General features: G+C 35.0%; 1 protein-coding gene across 1 annotated transcript in view; it reads right to left on the bottom strand.

Annotated features, from left to right (window-relative positions):
- Positions 1-19,957, bottom strand: part of LOC129752451 (O-acyltransferase like protein-like) — a 29,792-nt gene extending 9,835 nt beyond the window's left edge. Inside the window, exons 1-8 of the mRNA XM_055748229.1 lie at positions 19,543-19,957; positions 19,347-19,483; positions 19,112-19,264; positions 9,084-9,369; positions 8,820-9,019; positions 8,414-8,755; positions 8,267-8,346; positions 8,086-8,199 (exon numbers count right to left, since the gene is read on the bottom strand). Of these exons, the coding sequence (XP_055604204.1) occupies positions 8,086-8,199; positions 8,267-8,346; positions 8,414-8,755; positions 8,820-9,019; positions 9,084-9,369; positions 19,112-19,264; positions 19,347-19,483; positions 19,543-19,594 (1,364 nt within the window). The 5' untranslated portion in view covers positions 19,595-19,957. The remainder of the gene's footprint in view (positions 1-8,085; positions 8,200-8,266; positions 8,347-8,413; positions 8,756-8,819; positions 9,020-9,083; positions 9,370-19,111; positions 19,265-19,346; positions 19,484-19,542) is intronic.
- Between the last annotated feature and the right edge of the window lie 432 nt (positions 19,958-20,389).

The following is a 20,389-nucleotide window of genomic DNA, read 5'->3' as shown; positions in this document are numbered from 1 at the left end:
GGTGGAGCTAATAAAACTGTTCAATTGTTATATCTTGTTACTAAGCTACTGACTGGTTTTTTTAAAACTCACAGCAAAAAAACGCTGTAAGTATTCGATAAGATGTAAAGAGACGAATCTATTCAGCAAACCTCTTTAATAAAATTAAATAGAATGATTAGCAATCTATATTTTAATTTGCCTAGATACGTGCTTATTTGTGCTTTAAATGTTTATTTGTTTAAGATTGTTTTTTGATTAACGTCTTTAAATTGATAGTTTAATGGATCTCCAAGTGAAAAATATGCAAAATTATTACGGTTTAAAATTGGAACTCAAAAGAGAAAATATTTCAATAAAATATAATTGAAACTTGTGAAAATGGCTTTTTTACCCGAATATTGTAATAAATTTAAAATTAATAAGACGTAGTTTTAATCATAAAACCAGAGATGCTCATTTGAGTAAGTTGAAATTATACCAAAAGATTTATTATTGACTGAAAATAAATAAAGTACGATTTTCAAATCAAATTGCTTATGGTTTTCTAATCTCATAAAAATAAACAAATGGTATCCCCAGCTAGATAAATAAACGTAAATTCAAATTCATACCAGTGAAAAAAAAAAATGTATCTGCGTTTTGCCTAAGACTTCGCCAGCCACAAACAGATGTACAGAATTCTTTGAACAAACTTTTTTTTTTAAATTGTCTTTAACATTATTTACATGCTGCTGAATTCTCTTCATCTTTATCGTCAAAATTTTTTCTTCCCTAGTTTATATGTTTACAAATCACTCAAAAAATTCTGGCCTTATATTTTGAAAATTTTCTAAATCACCCCCCCCAAATAATTCAAACTGTTAAAGTTTGAGAGCCACATTCCTCGACGCTCGCTAGTGGTCATGGGGTAAACCTCCTAAACTCTCATGCTAGATGGTGTGGGATCGATTCCCTGCTGTTTTATGAAATTTTTGTCAAATTTTTGATCGCCTTTGTAATTCATTTAGCGATTGCTGGTTACTGCTGCTGAGCAAATGGCTACCTTTTTTGGAGCCAACGTAAGCAAGATATGTTCTATGGAATAGAAAATTTTTAAACAATTTTGTTTTTTTTTTTGTGTTGAGATATGACCTACAGGATCCAATTTTTTGATACTAAAATCATCAAAAACGTGAAACCGTGAAATTAGGAGGTAACGTGGTAAGAACGTTTTTAATGGAACATAAAAATTCACGGACATCATCGTAACTCGTCGAGCTGAGTCGATTGGTACCTATAAAGTGGGGTCTTGTACCCTTAATTAATGATATCCCCAACTGACCGTTCGCTATGCCTTTCTGTACGAAAGCCAAAAAGCGGGACATTTCACGAAAAAAAGCGAGACTCAGCCAAAAAAGCAGGACATTTAAGAAATTGTCAAACAAATCTAAATTGTATATCCAAACCTATACCTATATCATCAGCCAAAGTTGTCCAAAGAATGTACTCTAAAGTTTTTTTTTACATGGATTGTTCAGTTTTTCTTACATGCCTTCCATTTACACGGTTTCTAGCCATAAGCGCGGTTATTTTCCGCGGTTCTCGCGATTCAACACGTTATATGAGAGAAAATATTTCAAGTCCTTTATGTAAACGGCAGATTTGATACCACGTGAAAAACCTTTGTGTACCTTATAACAAATATATTTCAAATTTGTTATAAAAATTTGAAAACAAGAAAACTCCGATCATTATATACTTTGGACAATTGAGTGGTGTATTAATATTCCGGCGAAAAATTAAGACCTTTGGTAATATGGAGGTAACTTAAACAATAATTTCTTCGTACCAAAATTATTCACAATTCCTTAGTTGAACGTGCTCCAAGAACGCTTAATTGAATCAGAATCTTAGTGTCATGCTAAGAACTTACGAGTTATTTCTTATTATCTTATATGAACTACGAAAAAAATGCTTCTTATTTTGAGAAGAAAGACGTATTTGAAAGATTTTCTCTGGTCAACCAATTAATTGAAATCGAGGCTAAAGTTGGATTTTTTCAAGTGTAAAGTAAACTTTGTAAAAGTTTTCCAAGAAAAACAAGCGGGAAATTTTGAGGAAAAAGCGGGACGGCGGAACATCCAATAAAAAATCGGGACATGTCTCAATTTTGTGGGACGGATGGCAACCCTATCTTAACATCAACTTGGTTTTCGACAATTTGAGGTGGATGTTTCTATATGATTTAATACAATTTTTTAGTAAATATTTTCTTAATTCACTTAGTCCAACTCGTATTATGGAGTGCATCGAGTAAATCGTCGTGCGCATTTAACTCGGAAAAAGTAAAGAATCTTACCTTACAATCGTCCCAAAGTTTCTCCAATTTGTAAATATACGGTCGAACTATAACCGGTGCCTATCGACGCGATTCCATCCGTTAGAAAAAGCGAAATACCCGGAAAAATAATTTCGCTTCTATTCCGAAAAAAAAGCCATTGTTCGCGATTGTATAAGCGGAGTTGTACCCACTGGCACATTCTACCTTCAACTCACCGGACCCATCTCATCATGACCTCAAGGAGCCAAACCACCAAGCGAAATAAGCCAGACAATAGCGGGGTGGCCGATGAGCCAGAAGAGATGTCCATCTCCCAATTAGCTGAGCTGTTGATGGAAAAAATGGAGCGGACAAAGACCGAAATCTCAAAGCAGTTCAAAGAGGAGATGTTGGTAATGAAAACTGAAATCAAAACAGAGATCGATCTCATACGCTCGGGTTTACAACAAACGATCACCGATCTCAGCATCTCAGTCTCACGCAATACAGAAAGCATACAATTGAACACCGAGAGTATTGCACGGTCCTCGTGTTCCAACGATCTGCTGATGAGAGGAATCCCGTTCGTCCAGGGAGAAAACCTTTACAAGTATTTTGAGAAACTGTGTGATCATCTTGGATATGCTGGGATGGTGCCCCTAGTCGACATGAGACGCCTGTCGAGAGCCACTATGGTAGCTGGGAAGGCATATATAGTGATGATCCAATTTGCGATCACCAACCAGAGGAACGATTTTTACTCCAGGTATCTCAAAACTAGGACGCTCACGCTCGAGATCATCGGGTTCAACAATAAGGATCGGATCTATGTGAACGAGAATCTCTCACCCGCCGCTCGGTCACTCAACATAAAAGCTCTTAATCTCAAGCGAGAGAAAAAGCTTGCATCCGTTTATACTAAAAACGGTGTGGTGTTCGTGAAGAAAATATCCGAGAACGAAGGTACACCGATCTCATCAGAGGATGAGCTCAATCGCCTGCTGCAATAATAACCTCTCCTAAAAAGATATCTCTCTCCTTTGACTCCCATCCTGATCTTCCTTGGTGACTCCCCTCCTGAAAGCTACAAAACAAATCAAACCTTTCCGTACAAACGCTCTCCGTCCTACCAATCCATCCCTGAAGTTATCCCGTGACTCCTCTCCTAAAAGTTACAAACAGTAAACAAACCTTTCCTCACAAGTGCTCTCCGTCCTTCCAATCCATCCCTAAGCTATCCCGTGACTCCCCTCCTAAAAGTCAAGAAAAACAAACCTTTTCCAACAAGCGCTCTCTCTCCTTCCAATCCATCCCGAAATTTTCCTCTGACTCCAATTCCTAAAAGTATGTTGCTGATCAGAATGCTGTCGTCGAGGGATGTTCCTGTCTTAGAATGCTGCTTTGGCGCTTTCATCGATAAGCTAGTTGCTGCTGACCGTGACTATCAAACTGCTACAAAACCGAAAAATGCTTTTTTCGAGTTAAGCTGCACTCGTTTTTTTACGAAAAATTGTTTGTTCAGAAACACGTTTTAGTTTTATTGATCATTGCTTCACTAAATGTGCGTTTTTTGATAATGGCTAACTTCAATAACCAAAACAACACCCTGACAGATATGTGCATACCAGGAATCGTAATGAAATCATCTTTCGAATCTAAAAAATTATCGATCTGTATGCTTAATATGCAAAGTATTTGTGCCAAAAACATGACTAAATTTGACGAATACAAACAAATATTGCTAGTTTCATCAGTTGATGTTGCTGGGGTATGTGAAACTTGGCTTAATCATACTAAAGATATGGGTCTAATAACCATCGACGGATATTCTACTTTTAGAAGTGATCGTATAGGTAAAACCGGAGGTGGGCTTATTCTTTACGTGAAAAAATGTTACAAAAGTAAACTCATTGAATCAAATTTCATAGTTAGGAATTCCCATACGTTTGAATTTATGTTTGTTGAGCTAACCCTTTCTAATAAAAAAATTCTTATTGGATTGTTTTACAACCATCCCACCATAGATTGTGCAGAAATGATTCACGATGAAGTTCTAAAATACGAAGGTAGTTATGACGACATAATTCTAACAGGAGATTTCAACACTAATCTTATGAACCAAAATAGTAAAACCGAAAGATTTTGTAATGTGCTCACGGAAATCGGTATGTACAACGTCGGGACCGAACCAACTTTTTTCCATCACCACGGAGCTTCACAACTCGACTTGCTTATTACAAGCCGGCAGAATTCTGTTATTCGTTTTGGTCAAATAAGTGTTCCTAATGCTTCTAATCACGACTTGATATACGCTTCATTCAACTACGATACAGAAATTAAAAACGACACCTTTTTCTATAGAGATTATAAACGGTTGGATCCAAGCATCTTTTTTCAAGAATTTAATCGAATAGATTGGTCTCATTTTTATGCTCTCTCCGACACGAACGACATCGTAGAAATGTTCAACAACAATATTACGCGATTGCATGTTACTTGTGTTCCATTGCGGAAGCATAACTCTAGTAGAAGAAAATACAACCCATGGTTTAATTCAAATTTACAATTGGCATTTATCGACCGCGATCGCGCTTACGCTAAATGGAAGCTAACTAAAGCCGATAAAGATCTAGTATTTTTCAAAAGACTTCGAAATCTAGCAAACAAGAAAATTATGCAAGCAAAACGCGATTACTACAACAATAAATTCAGTCAGAACTTGTCACCCAAAGAATTTTGGAATCAACTTGAAAACATTAGTTTATGGAAACGCAAATCTTGTTCGGAAAACAATTTTCATCCAAACGAAATCAATCAGAAATTTCATGAAAGCTTCACAGTAGATCAAGTTCAAGCCCATAACTACTACCATTCAAATTCAACAGGTTTTAAATTCAATAATATCGAAGAATATGACATCATCAACGCCGTTTATGAAGTTAAATCTAATGCCGTAGGTATGGATGATATACCCATAAAGTTTATAAAACTTATTTTACCAGTTATCATAAATCACTTATCATTCATTTTCAATAGTATAATAAATACATCAATATATCCAAAAGCCTGGAAATTATCCAAAATTATCCCTTTTAAGAAAAAAAACTAACTTATCTTCGCTATCGAATTTACGTCCAATTAGCATATTGAGTGCCCTATCAAAAGTTTTCGAACGAATAATGAAAAAACAAATAAGCACGTATTTAAATCTCAACAACTTAATAACAGAGCATCAATCTGGATATAGACCAGGACATAGTACAAAAACAGCCATGCTTAAAATATGCAATGATGTTTCAAAATCCATAGATGAAGGCCACAAAGTTCTTATGGTGCTGCTCGATTGCTCGAAGGCATTCGATACAATTTCTCATAAAACACTCTGTAGAAAATTAAACACGAATTTCGATTTTCAGCCAACGGCTATTGAATTGATTCATTCATATCTAAAGGATCGGGAGCAAGCAGTGTTTAGCAATGAAAGTTTTTCTAGTTTTTTACCAGTTAATTCTGGAGTGCCTCAAGGATCCGTGTTAGGCCCTATATTATTCACTATGTATATAAACGATTTACCAAGCATTGTAAAATATTGCACCATTCATTTGTTTGCTGACGATATTCAGCTGTATATTAATTGTAAAAACCAAAGCATGGTCGAAACCGGTCAGTTAATGAACCTAGATTTGCAAGCTATAAATACGTGGGCGAAAAATCATCTGATGACGTTGAATGCATCCAAATCAAATGCCCTTTTGATAACACGAACTGTATGCACAAATAAGCCTTTCTTACAACTAGGAGATAATGAAATAGTTTTTTCAAACAAGGTTACAAACTTAGGATTTATCGTTGACAGTCGATTCGACTGGGATAACCACGTATTGAACCAATGCGGTAAAATTTATGGCGTGCTTAGAAACATAAAGCTTAAGTCAAGTTTCCTAAACCAGAACGTCAAATTAAAACTTTTTAAAACATTCATTTTACCATATTTTATTGCGTGTGATTTCCTACTGCCTACAATTTCTGCAAGAGCTCTCGACAGAATAAAAATCGCGCTTAATTGTTGCGTTCGTTTCGTCTTTAACCTATCCCGTTTAGATCGAGTTACTCATTTGCAACATAAGTTATTAGGATATTCGTTTTACAATTTTATTAAAGTTCGGTCATGTCTTATGTTTCATAAAATCATCACCAATAAATGTCCTTCATATCCAACCCTTCAACGGCACTAGGACGCGAAATTATGTGATCCCCAATCATACAACGTCTTTTTATAACTGCACATTTTTTGTCAAAGGTGTTGTTCTTTGGAATTTACTACCAAACCCAATGAAAAATATTCCTAATTTAAGCACATTTAGAAAGCAATGTTCAACGTTATTTAACTAGAAGAAATGTTAATTGTGGACAAAACCAATCATTCTCTAAGAGATTTAAATGAAAGTAACAAGTGCATTCCATCAATACGATTACGCCGCTGTGGCAAAATGAAAAGACAATTGTCTTACGCTACTTTTGAATACAAATAAACTAAACTAAACTAAACTTTTAGTTGGATGACTTGGCTTAATTTCATCAGATTGTTCTTGGACATTTTCAATTTTGTTTTCTAAAAGTTTGGCATTTGTTCAAATTATCGAAAATATTGGTTTTTTTTAATTTCCTAGATGAAATAAAAAAAAAAACGTGGATTTTATCTGGTATGTGGAACACTTTAAATATTTGTCTGTGAATTTTTGCATCTAGAAGAGCTGCCTACTGGTGAAATAAACAAAATACGGTGGTCAAATTGTGCGCAAAATATTTTTACCACTAGCGGGGAGATATTTTGAAAAAAAAAACGTAATGGACAGGAAATCGAACTTTTTAGCGGACAACTGGCCGGTTTACAGCCAAAAACTATTAATTGAAAAGTCCCGCTTGGATGTTCCGGAGATAAGCAAGGAGAAAAAAAATTGAAAAATTTGAAGTCTAGTACTTGAGGAGGCTGACGATTTGTGGAAGCTGAAAATCAGCCAATGTTTCATAACGCTTGACACAATGAATGGGTAAATATAAAAAGAAGACTGCCTCCAAATGCGACCGTTGTCTCTGCATATGAACTTCCATATGTCCAAAAAAGTTTCTACTCTGTTTTTGTCGGATATGGAATCGTGCCATTACAAAAAAAAACTGTGGTGGAGTGGTAAAAAGTCAAATATGTGGTTTTTTTGCCGAAGGAGGACAATCTGCTTAATTTTTCATAACTTCGACCAAATAAAAAATTGAGTGATTTTGGATGTCAAGCTTCAGGAAGCATAAAACGTGATCAAAAAAGGCCAAGAATTCGAAAAATGGTGGTTCTAGGTATACATTATAGATGGCGCAGTTGGTGCCCAAAAATAAAAGTCAAAAAACTTATTCATAGGACGCTATCTCGAAACCACTGAACAGAACGTTAGAAAAATTTACACATGTGAACATTACATTACTAGGCCGCTTTGCTGAAAATTTCCTCAATTTCCATCAACGCATTTAAAAGTTATTCACAAAACAAAGAATTGTCATGAATAATGAATCAAAATCAATGCTCTATAATGTGGCAAATTTTCAGAGATGCCAAGATTTTCTATGGCTGGTCCCAAAACAGACACCATGTTCTTAAAATCGAGGTAAGCTAAGTTTTGAAAAAAAAAATCGGGGAGCCACATGAGCTCGGTGGCCCGGGACATCGGGACTCCCCCATTGCACCCGAGTAAATCCGGCACTGCAGTAAAGAAAAAAAAAAGAATTAAAAATTCATCACTGTTAGATTCAATTACTTTGTTAGTGGGCCCAGGAGAGGTGGTAGATTGGCAATCCACATAACAGCTGCAGGGGCTACGAAATTTAGCAAAAGCATGAATCCAATCCAATATTTCTTACACTGTGGATACCTTGAACGAGAGGAAAATTATAATGATTATGATTTTTGTTCAGTTAAAATGGAGTAATGTACCGTACTTTTTCATTGCGGTCAGTGAAATCACCCCAAAGACGTAAAATTGCAGATCGGCACTAAGGTACCAGCTGGTTGCAAAACACTGCAAAATGAAATAACCGTTTTTAAAAATTGTAAATCCATTTTAAAGAAAAGAAAAAAGATAATACATTTTCAGTTACTTCCCGGTAGTTGTTCAAGAACAACACATTGGCCCACCAACTGTTCCGACATTTCAAACATTCGGAGTTGACCGACCGATCATACAGGGGTCCCAGTCGAATGAGTCGATTCAGCGTGAGAGAAAACAAGGCGAAATATAGATAGAGAGGTGCAATGCGCTTCATTCGATTTAAAATTCTATCAGCAACCAATTTCCACGTAATCTGGGATTGTTTTTCCATGTGATCGAGCAGGGTTCCCGCCATCAGAATTCCTGCAATGGTGAAAAACGACTGGACCACATTCGGTGACAGTGCGGCTATTATTGCTGCGATGGGACTGTGGAGAGGCTGTAATTAAAAAAAAATAGTTTAGTAGGACTAAAATTTTTTTAACAATACGTAAACCACCTACATCTTCGTTAAAACTCGGATTCTTAACAGGAATGTACATCATCGTGATGCTTGAGTGAAGTTGGATGATACATATAATTGACAAAAAACGCATTCCTTCCAGGAATTTGAAATCTCTACTAAGAGACGACTTTGGAGGCTCCATGAGGATTCGAAGATTTTGTGGGATTGAGAAAATTGAAGCTATCGGAGATCCTTTCACTGGGTTAAGCAAATCTGTCGATTAAATATTTTTATAACTTGCGGAAAATAAGTACCTACTCACCCACCTTGTCCGGTTGCTCAACTGCTCGCTTTCGTTGTAAACGGCGATCGACAACAGTGCCAGCAATGGCCAAGCTGCATAGGATTACGAGCAAAAGTATCGATAAATAATCCGCCGATTCAAGTGTTGGAGTGAAACGGTTGAAATCTTGACAATATTCAATCTTCCAGGCCGCCGTCATGCCATATTTTCGAAAAAGTTTTCGATTCAGGCATTCGGATATGGACGCGTGGTGTTTTGATATTATTTCCTTCGATTCGGGAAAATATTTGGCATCGGCAAGGTACTGAAAATGGAACAAAAGATAATCATGAAAACAAAAACTGAACAATCTGAGATATTGAAAAGTTATCTAGTCAGCTCAGTTGACTTAGCTGAGAAGACTTAAATTTTTATTATATTTTTTAAGCATTTTTAGGATCACCCTAGTATAAGCTTGCCAGATATTTTTTGAAAAAAAAGCAGGACATTTCACAATAAAAAGCGGAACACTGCCGAAAAAGCAGAACATTTTGAAAACCATTCAAAAGTATAACTTTTATAACAAAACCTTAATACATACACTGCCGGGCGTAAGTTTGGGAACATTCCCTCGAAAAACAACCAAATTTTAATCGGCCATATCTCAGCCATCTTCTAACATGTTTGAATTCTTAGGATCTCATTCGAAAGATCGTGAGCAAAACCTTCTTTAAAAGGTTTTGACAAAAATAATATGTTAAGCTTATGTTATCTAAACTAAGCTTGAAATGCGGACATTTACCAAAAACTGCACTTTAAAGTGCTTTAAATTCACACCCTATCATCTCAGGATAGGGTGGACAAAATTTCAAAATTCGTATTGAATTCAATTTTTTTTTCATATTTATCAAAACTGATTTGATTAATTTTGTACAAAAAAAATTTCAATGTACTTAAAATATATAAAATAGCTACTTAAGTTATCGTCCAAGAGTTTTCTATCACCCCGTAGTAAGGTGTATCGGCCAAAAGTTTTTGAGCAGTCATGCATGCATGCATTTTTATTTCACGCGTATCTCTGTTCTTAAACAACGTTTTGTTTATCTGGTAAACTGTTTTGAAAGCTAATGAGTTGAACTTGCTTTATGGATATTTATTTGAAATATGATTGAAGACTAACTTCATTAGAATTGTAGCTAAAGTTTGATCATTTTTGGATACTTTTCACCAAACAGTCCAACTTTTAGCTTTCAAATAAGCCTATCCGATCTGCAATAACTTGTAAGAACACATAGTTATGTTCAAATCAAATTTGCGTGTTTTTGACGGTCGGACTATTTGGTGAAATTCATCAGAAAATGATCAAACTTTAGCTAAAGTTTTAATGAAGTTAGTTTTCCAAATTATTTATCCATAAAGCAAGTTTAACTCATTAGCTTCCATATCAGCTTACCAGATGAACAAAACGTTGTTTGAGAACAGAGATACGCGTGAAAAAATGCATGTTTTAGAAGACTGATCTAAAACTTTAGGCTGATACACCATGTGGTGATCCCAAACTTTTGGCCTGCAGAGTATGAATATCTATGTACCCTCAGCCAGAGTTGTTAAGAGAGTATCTAATGAAAAATTGGACATTCTTCCACTGTTGTATAGTTGGGACTCTTGGGTAAAAAAATGTTGTAGTTCAGGAGATTATACAAAGATTCCTGCTTAAAATAAGGAGCCATAATCATTTGGAAGCAGTTTAAAGAATATTTTCTTTTATCCAAAGTTTGTACATCGGTTGAATGATGAGCTCAAAAAACGTTTAACTGAACCAGAATATTATTGGAATGCTGTGAACTACACGAGTTATCTAATCTCGCATTAAAAAAATTGAAAAAATGCTGCTAATTTTGAGCAAATTTGCCAAAAAACATTATGTTTGAATGAATTTCTTAACCAATGAAATAAAACTTATGCTGATTTTGGTTTGTTCCAGTGCAAGTCAGCGAAACTTAGTAATGTTATAGTTATTATAAAGTTGAGGTTAAAATTATGTGGTTCAAGTCTTATTATTGCATACTTGATCAAAAGTTAAGACTTTTGTTTATGATTTGGCTCTCTAAAAAACTGTAATATACTGTTAAACAATACATTAAGAAAACATGCAATTCCCTGTTAAATTTTTTGCGTGAAATTACATGTCTCGTTAAAACCAATATTTATCATTAAAAATCATATTTTTGTTTTTAAATCCAGTGAAGGACTTTTTTAACCTTCCAATATGACCTGAATGACCCGAAACGCACATTCAAATCCACCTTATCTTCATTCCAATATACTGAAGAACTAAGATTTTTGAGAGACCAAGTATGTTCTGTGAAAATGATAATCAGATTAACGAAAAAAAAAACTCAAATTTGAGTCTAAAATATCCGATTATTTAAAAATGAGTTACAGCAAAGCAAAGCTAAAATTGGATGTCATTTTTTCAAGTAAATTTTTATCTATTAGAAAATCCGGGATTGCAGTCAAAACTTTCATTCGACCCCAACACATGTATTTATACATCGCTGGAAAGATTTATTCTTGACAATTTCAAAGAACAAAGAAACCATTATATAGAGCAAAGTGACAGGAATTATGGAAAATTTAAAAATATAATTATTTTTCGTGATTTGTTTATTTCGGAACCAACTACAGAAAACTTGGTAAAGCATATATATTAATTTTAGAAACTAGAATTAATTACCTACACAATAAATCTAATATCAGCAAATTCCAATATTTCCAGAAACGGATATTTTGCGAAAAGCTTCGGAGGCTTAAATAAAACTTAAATTTTTAAACTGCTTTAAATATCAAAATTATATGTCATCAATTTATGCGATTTTAGTTTTTCTATAGAAATAGTCATACTTTTATAAGTCATATTTTTATATTAATTATAAAATTCATGTACGTACTGAATCTGAATTTCGACTATTTCTCTGAATCAGAAGTTTGAATTTCGAATCTGATTCCGATTTTATTGAGTACGGTTTCTGAAATATACAAAATATAACGATTTCTGAATTTTAATTTCAGATCACAATTTAGAACCTGAGCCAAGAAGTGAAAATTGTTTCAGAGCTCTCAATCATGAATCAATTTCAATTCTGATGTTTTGGGTTCTAATTTCATTTCATCATTTTAACTATTTAGTTTTAATCCGACTTATGAATCTGGATCAATTTCTTGTAGTTCGAATAATGTATCAGATTCTTAGTATTGAATTCTGATTCGCCATTTTAAAGCTTTGTTATATTTGAATTCTGCATAAGATCTAAGTTTTAGAATTTCAAATCCGGATATGAAACAAAAACTCAGGAAGGCCTCTATTTTAAGTATATTCGGTAAATTATTATCCAAATTTTGCAAACGCGTATGAGTTTCGAGAAGCAAGAAATAAAGTTTGAATGAAATGCTCATTCAAATTTGAATCAGCATTTCAAAACAGCTTTTTGTTTTTAATTTCTATCATTATTCGAACTGAAAAACAATTAACAAGTCAGAAAATTAAAAAAAAAACTGCAGCGGAATACTAAAACTGGGATTAGTAAATACTCGAGATTTTTTTTCTTAGCGACCCGCCACACTCTCCCACACCAAGAAGCTCATATGAGCCCCTTGGTAATGGACGCAAACTATTCTCAGCATGTCTGACAGCAAAAGGAAAAACACAAAACGCGAACAAAAATTTACTCATGCTGAGAACTCAAATAATATTATTACTTAGTGCGAGGAGATGTCACGTTACAAAAACTTAATTGCAACATGAATCTCAGTGGAAAGAATATTTTCTTTTAAGAGATCAATGTACATATTTGATATTTATCAGGCATACAAATGAAATTTAATTTAAAACACTAGAAATAAAACTACATTTTATCATACTAAATTTACATTACTTCTAAATAGTAGTTGGATGATCAACGGCTTAAATTTTCTTTGGAATAACGTATTAGTTTGGTCTTGAAACAGTTTCTATACGCTGGATTCTTTATATCTTCAGAAAGAACGTTGAATTTTGTTGGGCCAATAAAAGAGATTCGACGTTGGCCACGAGAAGTTAAAGATGTGCTGCGTACTAAATGATGAGAAAAGCGGGTGTTATCGATTCTAACTCCTTTTGTAAATCTCTGGCTTTGACTACTTTTATCAAATACATAAATAATTGTTTGTAAATCGCAAAATTGAGGTTGAGGTATTATGTTGTGTGACCTGTTAGAATAGATTAGATTAGTTGAATAGAGTAGAGGAAGATTAAGGATAGTCTTTCGGCAACAGTTTTGAAGGGATTGTAGACGTGACAAAAGGGACAAAGATGCCTTCCCTATATGGCGATCAAATAATATAAATGAGTAATTGCTCCATGAAAGAGTTTCATCCAGAGTAATATCCGAATACTCTTTCGATCGCAATTTCAGTGATTTTGGGAGTATTATGAGATTCATTTTTTTATAAGAGTGGAAGATCATATACTTTGTTTTGGTGAGGTTAAGTGTCAGAAGGTTTGTGGAAAAGTATTTATGGAGAACTTCTAAATCTTCTTTCATAAGCCTGGTAACACTATTTTGACAGGTGCCGGAGTAAAAAAGAGCTGTATCCAGGGACCAAAAATAGCACGAACACAGTACGTGCAACACAATTTTTTGACACGGCACACTGAAAACGAAATCATGTTGTGTTTGTGTTGTTCAAATTAGTTGTGTTGCGGATGATACATAACACAGTCTACATAAAAAACATTGTGTGCAACATCTAATCGAAAGTGTTGACACAGATGACGATGTGTGCGACACTTGAATGTAGCACAACACATTAATTGTGCTGTGTTCAGATTAGACACAGTGTTTACAGAACGAACACAAATTACTTATTATAGCTATGGCGGCACAACTTTCCCGTATGTTTGGGTAACGTGCCGCTATTAAGCCTACCCCTCTTCTGATTGTTTATGAAATTGAAGGGACGGGTTGTTACACGGGTTTATCGGACAAATGGCCCTTAATCTGAATAAGATTAATTATCATGCGTACTAAACTGAAATAATAAATTTTTTTTTTCGAACATGCACTCATTCTGAACATACATTTGAGAATTCGAGCCTTGCAACAGCAATCAAAATTTTAAACAAAATTGTTAGGGTTTCTATACGATGGGCCTGACGGCTTGAATTTTAATTTTTCTTTCAAAACAATTTGTTAACTTCATTTGAATGTATTTTTTATATCTCAACTTTTGTTAATATTCTCCAATCTAAGTAATCAGTACAAGCAAAAGTCAAAGTTTTCAATTATGGTGGAAGCCTAAATCGATCACCGGTGCCCTCCTCAAAAATAATTAGTTTGAAGCAAGTGTCAATTAAGTTGTAGTGCCATTAGTATTCCCAGCGTCAGTAAGGATTGTAGCAGTATGTTCAATGCGGAAAATGGACGCTTTGAGACCTAATTCAAAAATTGATATTATTTATTTACATAGTATTCCGTCTCACGACATAACTTGACGAACATAATTCCTAAAATTCACTCGGTTCATAGCAACCGTTCTCCAATTTCTCGGGCACCCCACGTTCGCCAGATCACGCTCCACTTGGTCTAACCACCTCGCTCGTTGCGCCCCCGCTCGTCTTGTTCCTACCGGATTCGTAGCGAACACCAAAATTGATACTAAGCGCATTGAGACATCTTATGAAATGAAGAGAAAAGTAAGTGAAAGATAAAATATAACTTATTTTAAGAAACTTTGAGGGACTGAAAACCTTGCCATGAAAACCATTCTGAGAAAAAAAAAATTATTCACCGGAAGTTTGAATGCGGTTACTTATTTGTTCTAAGCTGGAACCTGGAGAAGATCAATCTTGAACCCATTCCAAACAACACCACAGCTATGAAGAAATAAGTTCGAAAAAAGTTCAGACTGGTCAGCTGAAATTTGGGTTGATACTACAGGAGTGTCCAGGTTTGTTCATGACATTTAAATTGACTACATTTGATCAAACTTTACATTTACTTTTCCTTATTGTAAATCATGGCGCAGCTTCCTTAATTAGGAAACTGTGTTGCTTTTCAAAAACACAGTGCCGTCTCCCAACACAACACATTTGAAAACTGTGCTGTGTTCGTACAGCACGGCACCCAAATTGTGTCGTGTTACAATGAAGTGTTGCACACAATTTTTTTTGTATCAGCACATGAGATTTCGTGTTGCACGTACAGTGTTCACAGCACAGTGTGTTTTTTTTCGGTCCCTGGCTGTATCATCAGCAAATAGGTGGGAAACACCATGCAGAGATAACTTGCTGATATTGTTTATGCATAATAAAAATAAGAGAAGACCTATGTTGCTGCCCTGCGGGACACCGATATCTAGAACTTCTACAGAGCTTCTTGCAGTTCCTAAACAAACAAATTGTTTACGGTTGGTCAGATAACTTCATATCAAGTCGTTCGCTGTGCCTCTGATACCATAACACTCTAGTTTTCTAAGAAGAATTTCATGGTTGAGAGTTTTGAATGCTTTTTTTTAAATCGAGAAAAAGTGCACCTACAGTCTTTTTTTCACTTAGGGAGTTCAATAACTCGCAAATAGCTGTTGGCGTACTCGACCCAGATTTAAATCCATATTGGATATTATACAACACATTGTTGCATTAACAAAAACAATGAAATCTGTGTATTAATAATTTTTCAGATTGCCTTGCTCAAGACGTTCAGTGTTGATATGGGGCGGTATTTGTTCACCTCAAGGATGTCATGTCACCTTATTTAATAAATTGGAGTCAATTTAGCTGTTTTTAGGTATTCTGGATGGATGCCAGACTCTAACATTTTGTTAAAAAAAATTTGCAAGAATACTTGAAAATGTCAAATGGTGATTTTTAAGTAAAAGCGTAGGTATGTTACCGGGACCATTGCATTTTTTATTTTTAAGAGATTTTATAACCTCATTAGCAGTTTCTGGGTGTAAAAATAGAGAGTTAGACACACGGTCTATGTATATTCGCTAAACTGTTATATGTTGGATCCACGATCGATTATATTATTTGCAAGAGATTTGAGAAACATGTCTCGCTTTTGCGGGACGGATGGCAACCCTACCCTAGTGGCCTAGCAGCAATAATTGGACTGAATCAAAACAATCGAAGAATTCCTTTAAATTCAACCACGGTACCGTGGTTGAATTGAAAGGAAACTTTCGATTGTTTTGATTCAGTTGAATCATTCAACCAAGTAGGCTCACAACACAACAGAATAATTGGACTATCTAGTGAAAAATTGTGATTTATTTTACATGCCAGTTCTTAAACATTCAAAACAAGTCCAACCCAGTCCTAAAAAGGACTAAAAAGACCATTTCGCAAGATCTCGTGGTTTTGTGTTTTTTTAAGTCGTTTAGCATAGAAAATTTGACTTTCCTTAGACACTAATGGGTGATTTTTAACGGTGAAAACAATAAAACTACACCTACTGTTCAGCCATTGCTCCAATCACGAGTAATCAATATTACAGCGTAATTTGCATAAGAAAGGAACGCATAAAGGATAACCTTTGCAGGAGGCCAAACCCCAGGAACCCGATCAGGAGGGAAAAACAAAATTGTATCAAGATGAGATATTTTGATACTATTTTTTTTCCTATCTAAATGAGTTATTATTCAGTACTCGTAGGATGTTAAAATATCTCAAATTGTATCAAAAAATCTATACGATCATAGCTAAATTATATCAATTTTAGATATGCTCCTTTTAAGATTATATCTCGTCCAGATAGCATAGTTTGATATTGGGCAGAACAAAACCTATCAAAATTATAACTTATCAAGATATGAGTGCTACGGAACAATTACTAGTGGAATCCCGATTAGGAGAGCATATCAAAATAATAACTCAAACGTATCTTACCAAGATATTTACATCTGATTCAGTTATAATTAATTACTCAAACATTTTGATTTAAAGGTTCTCCAATCTGAATTATATCTAATTCTGATTGACAGACTTGAATGGGGTTGAGCTCATTCCCGATCAGGAGGGAAAAACTAAATTATTTCAAGATGAGATATTTTGATACTAATTTTTTCCGATCTAAATGAGTTATTATTCAGTACTCGTAGGATGTTAAAATATCTCAAATTATATCAAAAATTCTATACGATCATAGCTAAATTATATAAATTTTAGATATGCTCCTTTCAAGATTATATCTCGTTCAGATAGTATAGTTTGATATTGGGCAGAACAAAACCTATCAAAATTATAACTTATCAAGATATGAGTGCTTCGAGAAAAATTTCTAGTGGAATGTCAATAAACCATATTATTTGCTAAAACCATGTTCCATTTTTGGTTTCCCAAAAATTGGATCCAATTTAAAGGATCTGTTGGGCGAAACTCACAATTTGGGCCGTTGACTTCGATGTCCGTGTTTCAGAAAAAGTTGTACATATATCAAAATAAGATATAATCATTTTATTTTGGGACAACCCGAAAAAATTCTTTATCATTGAAAACTTTCTCAACCGCATTCAAGTCTGTCAATCAGAATAAGATATAATTCAGATTGGAGAAACTTAAAATCTAAATTTTTCAGTACTTAATTATAACTGAATCAGATGTAAATATCTTGGTGAGATACGTTTGAGTAATTATTTTGATATGCTCTCCTGATCGGGTATTCGTTAACAAGCAGAAGCAATCTAGTTTGCACCAAGAATTTTTGCACTTATCTGTTGGCATTGTGTTTGTTTATCCGTTCTGTAGTGCACCAGTTTTGCACGAGTTTTACACAGGCGCTGGCGCGTTAATAATGTGATGGTTTTTGACAAAAAAAAGAAAAATTAATATGGGTCCAAGAAAATCTACCGTAGAACCAATAGAAATAGGGGGAACCCAGGTTGCCGAAATCACAAAAAAATCTGTAACCCTTTATAAAAAAAATACTGTTTGCGTTATATACTGATCTGCGATAATCAAGTTGGTATAAGAGTAGATACAAAAGACCAATAGAACCAACAAAAAATAGTTATGAAAATTTGTTCGTATAAATCGGAAGGTTTGTGCTCTTTCCAGTTCGCATACTCCTACTACTAAGATTTGATATATATCAGAAGATTTATTTTTGTTCTTTTATTTAAATGATCTATCAGTTACATTTTTATCAATGTTCAATTGTTCAATGAATCAAATATGTGTTTTGAATTTTGGAAGCTTTTGTTACAGTTGACACATATTTCGGAAATATGTTACATTTGTAACAGATTCAGATGACGATTCCTATTAAAGAGTCGTGCTAAGTATGTATCTCGAGGAACAATTGTGCTCACATTCCCGTACATTTGTTGACAGATTTTGTATTTGAAATGTCTGCACTCTTTTAAAACTGATTTTAGCTGGAAATTTCCCCTCAATCAGTTACAACTTTACAATCCTGAGTGTTAACCACTGGAAAAACCAATTCTATCAAATTGATGTATTAGAGATTAGAATAACTTCAAATTAGACATTAATAAATTTTAAACTGGTTAGAGTTTTTGCAAGAGCCTCTCAATTTTTTTTTTATCACTTTTTTGGGTAGAAAAGTGTTTTCTATGTGCAAATTCAGGTGTTTTGCATAAAAGAAAATAACAAAAGAGTTTTAAAAACAAATTATTTTTTAAACATTGAACTCATACTTGCACAGTCAAATAAGAAATAAGGTTATCAAATTTGCTCCGTGCGTAGGTAGCATTTTTGTTTTATTCAGAGAAACAAAGACAAGGATTTACGAAACTAATTCTTATGTATTCCAACTGTTCAAATATAATAAGAAACAGATTGAAAAAAAAAACCACAAGTGATCAAGATGCAGAATTGAATTTAAAATTCAAAGAAGCTATTTAAAAGAAAAAAGGATACACTTTAAATTATGTACTAGTCCGCTTCGGTGGCAAATATCGAATCGCTAGCGATTGATTTCCTAAGAGAAATATCCAGCGGCTCGCGATAATGACCAATTCACCAAACGAAAGCAGATAACACGCTCACTCAAGTAGGTACTTACTAAAAAATCAGCCTCTATCGCTTCCTTCCTGATTGGCAACGGATCATCTCTCGGGCGATCTCCATCGACCTCCAACTGCCTCAGACACTCCTCCAGACACACTCCGCGTTCCAAAAGATACCACCGATAGTGGCGCGCATCTTGGCTGTGGTTCTGATGGCAAATTTTAGCGATTGATTTCCCATCTAAGTGACATCATGATTGGCAACACTAAAAAAAAGTCCGTTCGATTTACCTTGATTTGCAGCCACAACTCATTCGACGGATCCGGGTGAATGAGGCCTTTTACTAGGCAGAAATGTCTTCCGTGATTCTGACATTGGCCGTAATTGTCGTACTGATACAAATCTGGCCATGCGCTTCGATTGTATGCTGGAGGCACAATAAGAATCGATTAGTTTTAAGCTATCTTTGGTTTGAATTTTTCGTACCGAGGGCAGAAATTCCGGTAGTGATTCCTAAAATTATCAGGAGCAACTTCATGATCGAGAAGATGTACTACCCAGCGTGGCGCCCAAACTATAACTGCCAAAAATTACCATCCGTAATTCGGTGGTGGATGTTGATTCAGAAGGTTGAAATTCGGTTAAAAATACATCAATCCGCCAAAGTAAAGAGAGCTAAAAAAATGCATGGTTTACACAAGTTTGGAGTACATCTTCATTCCTAGGCAAATGGCTGAGTGGAAGGCGGCTCACTTACTTACCAGCCAGCAGCGTTCCGTTTTGACTCACCTTTCATACCACTCATCGTGTGCCTCTAATTGTGAATTTTGTGTGTGCCTTAATAATCCACCTGAAAAAAAGTGGATGTACGCACCATAATCGGCACCATGTATGTACCTATCTACTCTGCATCCCACTTAGAGACCAGACCAACTATTAGACACCAAACAAACAGCAAATTCTGATCGGTTCAAGAAAACAGCGCTCAATTGCACGCCTAAGCTTCAAAGCTACTGTCTGCTGTGCATGCAGCAATCATTAGACGCGACCTTGTCCGCCGATTGATTGTGCAGCGAGGCAGGTTCTTGGTTTATCAAATTTGTTTTGGGCCCATTACGTGGGTAGGTAATTTAATGGTTTACTCTTTCGAACTCTTCAGCTGCAATGTTCTTTCACCCTCTTCTGGTGAACCTTTCACTCTTTATAATTGCAGTTAAACTGTGAACTTGAACTTAAGTAATAAAAGTTGGTTGGCCCTTTCTCTGTTGACGGCTCACATCCGGTCTTCAGAGCCGTAAATTGCCATATGAGGGACACTCGTAATTATCAAACG

This window comes from Uranotaenia lowii, chromosome 3 (assembly GCF_029784155.1).
Source record: "Uranotaenia lowii strain MFRU-FL chromosome 3, ASM2978415v1, whole genome shotgun sequence".
Classification (NCBI taxonomy): domain Eukaryota; kingdom Metazoa; phylum Arthropoda; class Insecta; order Diptera; family Culicidae; genus Uranotaenia; species Uranotaenia lowii.
This window is presented reverse-complemented; position numbering and strand designations above follow the sequence as displayed.